The sequence below is a fragment of the Chlorella variabilis genome, assembly GCF_000147415.1.
Source record: "Chlorella variabilis unplaced genomic scaffold CHLNCscaffold_40, whole genome shotgun sequence".
Taxonomy (NCBI): Eukaryota; Viridiplantae; Chlorophyta; class Trebouxiophyceae; order Chlorellales; family Chlorellaceae; genus Chlorella; species Chlorella variabilis.
Window position 1 is genome coordinate 178,760 of NW_005435048.1, and position 6,103 is coordinate 184,862.

Genomic DNA, 6,103 nt, shown 5'->3' on the forward strand with positions numbered 1-6,103 from the left:
CGCGGCCCCCGCCACCACAGGCGGGTGGAAGTGTGCGGCGGCGTGGCGGCAGGAGCGCAGGGCGGCGGCGAGGGCCTGCGCGTCCTGGGGGCGGTGCGCGGGCGGCAGGGTGGCGGCGTGGGCGTCAAAGGCCGCCAGCAGGGCGCGGGTGGAGGGCGCCGCCACCAGCTGGCCGCCCATGCGGGCGATGGCGGAGGCGGTGTTGGCCATGGCCTGCGGGGAGGGCGGGTGGAAAGCAGGCGGGTGGAAAGTAGGCGGGTGGGCGCCAGGCAAGGCGGGGCAAAAACAGCCGCCGGCCCAAGCAGCCTGGCGCAGCCCGGCCAGTGCCCCAGCAGCACGCCGGCTGGGAGGCGGCGCCCCGCTGCATGAGCCGGCGGCGCCTGCATGCAAGCCCACTGAATGCGCGCATGCCTGCTGCATGCCAGCTGTCCGGCGCGCCTGCATGCTGAAGTGCGCTGCACGGCGCAGGCTCTCGGCCACCAGGATGTGCGCCAGCGGCGCCGCCGCCAGGTGCAGCGCGGGGCCCATGTTGGCGCAGCCCACAGCGGAGCAGCTCAGGCCCTGCGCAGGGCGAGGAGGAGGCGGTGGTACCGTCGTTGGCATGGGAGTGGCGGGTGGGTGGATGGGCGTGCGTGTGCACACGCACGGAGAGGGGGTGGTGGTGGAGGAGGGCCCGTGCCAGCAGGGGCTTGCCGGTGCCGGGTGGCGATCGACTCTCGAGCTGCCGCTCCAGAAGCATGCAGCCACCTCCCAAAGCAAGCAGCCGCCTCCCAAGCAGACCCTGCTGCCATCACCTGTACAGAAAAGGCGTGGGCGCTGCGGGCCACCGCGGCGGTCAGCGGGCCCAGCACATCGGGGCAGATGGTGAAGGCGTCTCCGTGGCGGCGCCGCAGCTGGCCAAAGGCCCTGCATGCGAGAGAAGCAGCGGTGGTGGCAGCAGGATCAGGGAGCGTTGCGTGGGGCAGGGCACGGGCAGCAAAGCAGCGGCGCTGCAGGCCTGCCCCCGTCCGCGCGGCGGCCGCCGGCCCAGCACCAGCGCCTTGCCCACAGCGGCGACGGCCAGCCCGGGGCGGCCCTGGCGGCGCGCTGGTTCTGTCGGTGCTAGAACTGCCAGTGATGGTTCTGCATGCACTGGTACTGCCAGTACTGGTACTGCTGCTCACCACAGCATGTTGGCGATGCCCTGGGGGTCGAAGCAGGCGGCCGCCGCCAGCTCGCGGGTGCGCTCCCACAACAGCCAGGCGGCGGGCGGGGAGGGCAGATAGCTGTCGCCGGCGGTGGCCAGCCGGCCCCAGCTGTACCTGCGGGGGTGGGGGGCGCGGGGAGGGGGGCAGCAGCGGGGAGGGGCGTCAGCGCGGCAGGCAACAGAGCACAGCAGGGCGGCTTCAGCGTGGCTCGTGGCAGGGCAGGGCCCTACGCCTGTCGCCTGTGAGCCAGGCGTGGCCCGAGGGCACCTGATGTGCCGAGGCCCAGGGCAGGGCCAGGCGCCGGCCAGGCCGGGGCCCGCCACTCCCTGCCGCCGTGCGCTGGAAGAACTGCTTGGGCTGCCATGGGTTGCTATGGGCTGCATGGGCTGCCCCCAAGATGCGGCCCGCCGCCGCCGCCGCCCGCTCACCAGACCGAGGAGACGGCCTGAGAGTTGGGCTTCTCATCGGCGGCGGCGGCGCCCAGGCAGGCCAACAGCGCGTGCTCCAGCGCCCCCACCAGCTGCGGCGGGGCGGGGTGCTCGGAGTACAGCTTGGCCACGGCCCACCTGCGGCGGGTTTTGGGGTGGGCAGGTGGCAGGGGGTATGGAGCAGGAGTGGGGTGGCAGGGGGGTGGGTGAGTGGGTGGGCAGGCGCAGCGCGGGCTGGCAGGCGGGTGAAGGCAGCACGGCGCTGATGGCCGTGAGGGCGCCCAGCCCAGCCCAGCCCACCAGGCGTTGGCGGTGCTCTGCGGGTTGAAGGCGCCGCCGTGGCACTGCTCCACCATCATCCCTGCGGTACAGCAGCGGTACACGTGGTGCTGCTCAGTGCGGTACTGGGGTGCGGTGGTGCAGGCAGATGGGTGCAAGGCGGCCGCTGCCGAGGGCGAAACCCTTCAGCCCCAGCGGTCAATGCACGCGGTGGTACCGGCGGGCGCGTGGCGAGCCTGGGGCGCGACGGCTGCCGCTGCCAGCTGGCGCCAGCGCCGCACCTGACAGCGCCTGGAAGACGGGAGAGGCCAGCGCCGCCTCTCGCGCGCCCTGCCCCCTGCGCCCGCAGCTTCCCGCGTACTGCTCGTCGCTGCCGGAGAGCAGCTGCAGGCAGGGGGGGGCCGCCAGGTGCGCTGCTTGTGTCATTGGCCGAGCATATAGGAGCGCTCCTTGCCAAGGCTGTCAGTCAGCCAAGGCTTACTCAGGACTGGCCAGGCCAGGCTTGCAGGCAGCGCTCAGCACCCAGCCGCCCGCCGCCCGCAGCCCACCTTTGCCAGCCGCTGCAGCGCCGCGGTGACGTTGATGCTGTCCAGGGATCCCCTGCCGCAGCTCTCCACCACCAAGTCGAAGACCTGCTGCGAGGTCTGGGTGTGCATGAGGCGCCAGTTGAGCTGCTTGGCGGCCTCGCGCTTGCTGGGGGTGCCCGCCGGCGGCGACTCTACAGATGACTGGCGGGAGAGGGAGGTGCTAGACAGGCTGCAGCCGGAGGAGCCGGTGTCGAGGCTGCTGGGCGCCTGCAGGAAAGGGGCGACAGAGCAGAGGTTGCAGAGGTTGCGCCGGCGCCGAACGGCGGCGGCATGGCTGGCGGCGGCGGCGCGGCCGGCGCCTGCTTGTGCGCGGAGCTCACCGCGTCCATCTCCCAGGCTTCCTCCGGCGCGGCCAGCGCTGGGGGCAGGGGTGCAGGCGCGGGCTGGGCACACCGCGCCATCGTCAAACGAAACGGGCTGGTGGGCGCTCCCAAGGGCGGCGACTGCGGACCGGCAATTCAACGGCGACCGGGCCAATCGGGGGCTGCAGACAGCGGCCACCGCCGGTTGTGCGCGGCTTCGGCCGTCCAAGAAGAGAGCTCTGCCTCGCTCCACAAGCCGAGCGTGGTGCAATTGAGAGCTTGAATGGACGCAGTAGACAGCGGCTGGCAATGCAGCCAATCGAAATGAAGAGAGAGGAGCAAGGAGCGGCGCTGACGAGTCCGCCAAGGCGGCGACGCGTTGGCGATTTTGTCGAGCTGCCAACACCGCAGAAGAGTGTATACGACCGGCGACGTCCACTCTTGCAGAGGCATCAGGGAGGATACATAGCTGAGAAGGACGCCGGCACCTATAGTGTGCAACCCCGCCAACGCCAACGCAACCGCAACCGCATCGCCATCGCAACCACCGCCCGCAGCCAGCCCTCAATTGCAGGCCGGCCAGAAGCCCCCTAGTGATGTCCATATCAGGCATCTCCTCTGTAAATTGGAGCCAGTGGCATCTTTGTAGGCTTTCTGATGGCAAGCTGCAGGCGCGCCATGTCGTTGCCATGCATGTTGCCGCCACTGGGCATGACCGCTGTTGGGATGGCAGAAGAAGACCTACTGCTGCCTGGTATCATCCAGGTTCCGTCCATTCTCGTTCGCGGCCCATTTGGATTCAGACATGGTGGAGCAGCCGGACAGACGGCAACAGACACAGCCGCGTTTTGGGTCTCCGCGGTTTGCGGCGATAATCTGCGCTCCGCTCATCTCAATTGGGGACAGGGCGTGCGACTGGCAGCAATTCAAGGCGTGCAACGAGGCCTAGGGAGGGGGGACCCTCCTTCCGACCCCTGGGTGCTGTACAGCACTACAGATGGACAGAAGCCCCATTGCAGCCCCTCCGGCCATCCCGACGGAGTCATGCCGAGCACCGGGTGCAGCTGATGGCCGCAGTAATCTGCAGCGGCTGGGCAAACGCCGCTTGGCGCCAGCGGGCCCAGCTCTGCTCGGTCTGGCTGCTGGCGCTGGTTGGGGCATCGTATCTAACGGCTCCCGTGGCCGCACAGGTTGTGGGGTCGACCGCCGGGTGAGTGCGGGTGGTGCAGAGGCCCTGCCCCCTCTGCTCCCGAGTGGGCACACAAGGGCGGTTCGATTGTGGGCAGCAGGCGGACGATTCAATGCGCGACGGCATTGATTCAAGCAGCCTAGGCTGCCGGGCGAGGTGGAGTGGGCGCGACTGAGCGGCGGCGCCAGCCGCTGCCAAGCGCCAACGGTACCCCGCACCCCCAGCCGGCGGTTGGCAACTGCCTGTCAGCCCCTGCCCGGCAGCGGCACCTCCCTTGCGCCTGGCCGCCACCCGCCACGCTGCAGCCACCTTTCCGCGGCATCTCGCCGGCACGCCGGCCCTCCCGCCCGTGCCGCCGATGGTTCCCTGCTGCCTTCTGCCGGCCCTCCCTGCCTGCCCGCAGGGCCTGCGCTTCGGCGGGCACCGCGGTTCTGGTCCTCTCCAACGCCACCTCCACCGCAGACCCTTACGCTATCTGCTTCCACACATTCACCCTCACAGTCGACCCCGCCACCTGCGCCCTGCTGCTGTCGCCAGACGCATCGGCGGCAGGCCTGCAGGTCCAGGGCCGGGTGAGGGAGCAGTGCTACCGCCGCCGGCCCTTGCAGGGTGCCACCCCGGCGCACGCAGCGCAGGCGGCGCTGCTGCTGGCGCCGCCTGCGCTACCGATGCCGGAGCTGGGAACTGCCTGGCGTGGAGGCACTTCAGCCGCGGCAGTAGGGCCCGCTGCGCTCTCGCCGCAGCAGGCCCCGCCCTCGTCCCTGCTCTCATGGCAGGCCATCTTGTGCATGCCGCCTGACCCCGCATCGCACGCACCCGCCCTTGCCCGCCCGCAGGCCTGCCCCGCCGCGGACCTCAGCGGCGGCGTGGTGGCGGGGGACGATGTTGGCGCCGCCATCCGGCGGGCCATGCAGCGCGCCGCGCTGGCGGCCGGCGCCATCCAGGGCGTCACACTAGAGCCTGGCTTTGCAGGCATCTCGGTTGCCACGCCTGGGCCCAACACCAACACCTACACGCTCACACAGGTGGGCACCAGGGGCGGTTGCCAGGGGTGGGGCCTGGAAGGGTGGGGAGGCGAGGCGGCGCCGACTGGGGTGCAGGCGGGCGATACAACAACCCTCCACGTGGGCCGCCGCTCCCCGCTCTGCCCTGTGTCCCCCGGCGGTGCAGGGTTCTCTGGGCTCCGTGTTCCCCACCAGTACCGCAAGTACCGCCCCCTGCCCCGCCGGCGGCGCCCCCGGCTGCGCCCCCGCCGGCGCCGGCGCCGGCGCCTCCTGCCCGGCCGGGCGCTACCTCGCCGGCGGCGGCGCGGTGTGCACGCTGTGCCCCGCGGGCCATGCCTGCGGCGGCGGCGCCGGCGCCGCGGCGGCGGCCTGCGACGCAGGCACCTACGCGGAAGCCGTGGGGCAGCCGGCCTGCTCTTCCTGCCCCGTACAGACCTACCAGGCAGAAGCTGGCCGTACCGCCTGCCACCCCTGCCCAGACGCCTCCTATGCCCACTTCACTGCCTCCACCGGCTGCCTGGCCTGCTACCTGGGCCAGCCGCGGGTGGTGGCGGGCAGGGTGGGCGGCGAGGAGGGGGCGTGGCAGGAGGGCGCGGCCGTGGAGGCGCCCCCAGAGCTGCCAGGCAAGCGCGGCGCTGCTGCGGCGGCCCTGCAGCAGCCGCCAACGTGGGTTGCCCGTAGCTGCTAGCTGCGCACGCTGGCACAGTTGCCACACAGAGTGTGAAGAGGCATAGACCATCCCAGCCGGCACACCCACGGCCGGCCTGGGCATAGCCCATCCCAACCCAGCGGCGCAACCCACGGCATGGCCCACCCTCCTGCAGGCTACCGCGTCGCCACGCTGGCGGGCGGCGCCCTGGGCGCTGGCGCCTGCCCCGACGTGGACCACCCGTTCAAATCTTGCGCGGCGCTCGAAGGCCGCGCGGTGGCGGTGGAGACGGCGCCCTCCTGCCTGGTGCGGCTGTACGTGCTGGGGGATGCGGGCTGCTCCCAGGCAGACGAGCTGTCGTACGTCGAGGGGTGAGAGGCGCACGGCCAGGGGCGGGGGGCGGAGCACGCAGCAGCGCCGCACGGGGCTGTCCCCTCGGCAGCCGCCTCTCACACCCAGCCACCTCTTACGAGCCCGC

The 6,103-nt window shown here is 71.8% G+C and overlaps 1 protein-coding gene across 1 annotated transcript; it reads left to right on the plus strand.

Annotated features, from left to right (window-relative positions):
• Nucleotides 1-3,850: 3,850 nt before the first annotated feature.
• Nucleotides 3,851-6,000, plus strand: CHLNCDRAFT_142518 (hypothetical protein; the record flags this gene model as incomplete). The annotated part of the gene is made up of 5 exons (XM_005842818.1): nt 3,851-3,993; nt 4,376-4,544; nt 4,809-4,997; nt 5,143-5,653; nt 5,801-6,000. 5 exons carry the CDS (start codon nt 3,851-3,853, stop codon nt 5,998-6,000), a joined length of 1,212 nt encoding a protein of 403 aa, XP_005842880.1.
• Between the last annotated feature and the right edge of the window lie 103 nt (nt 6,001-6,103).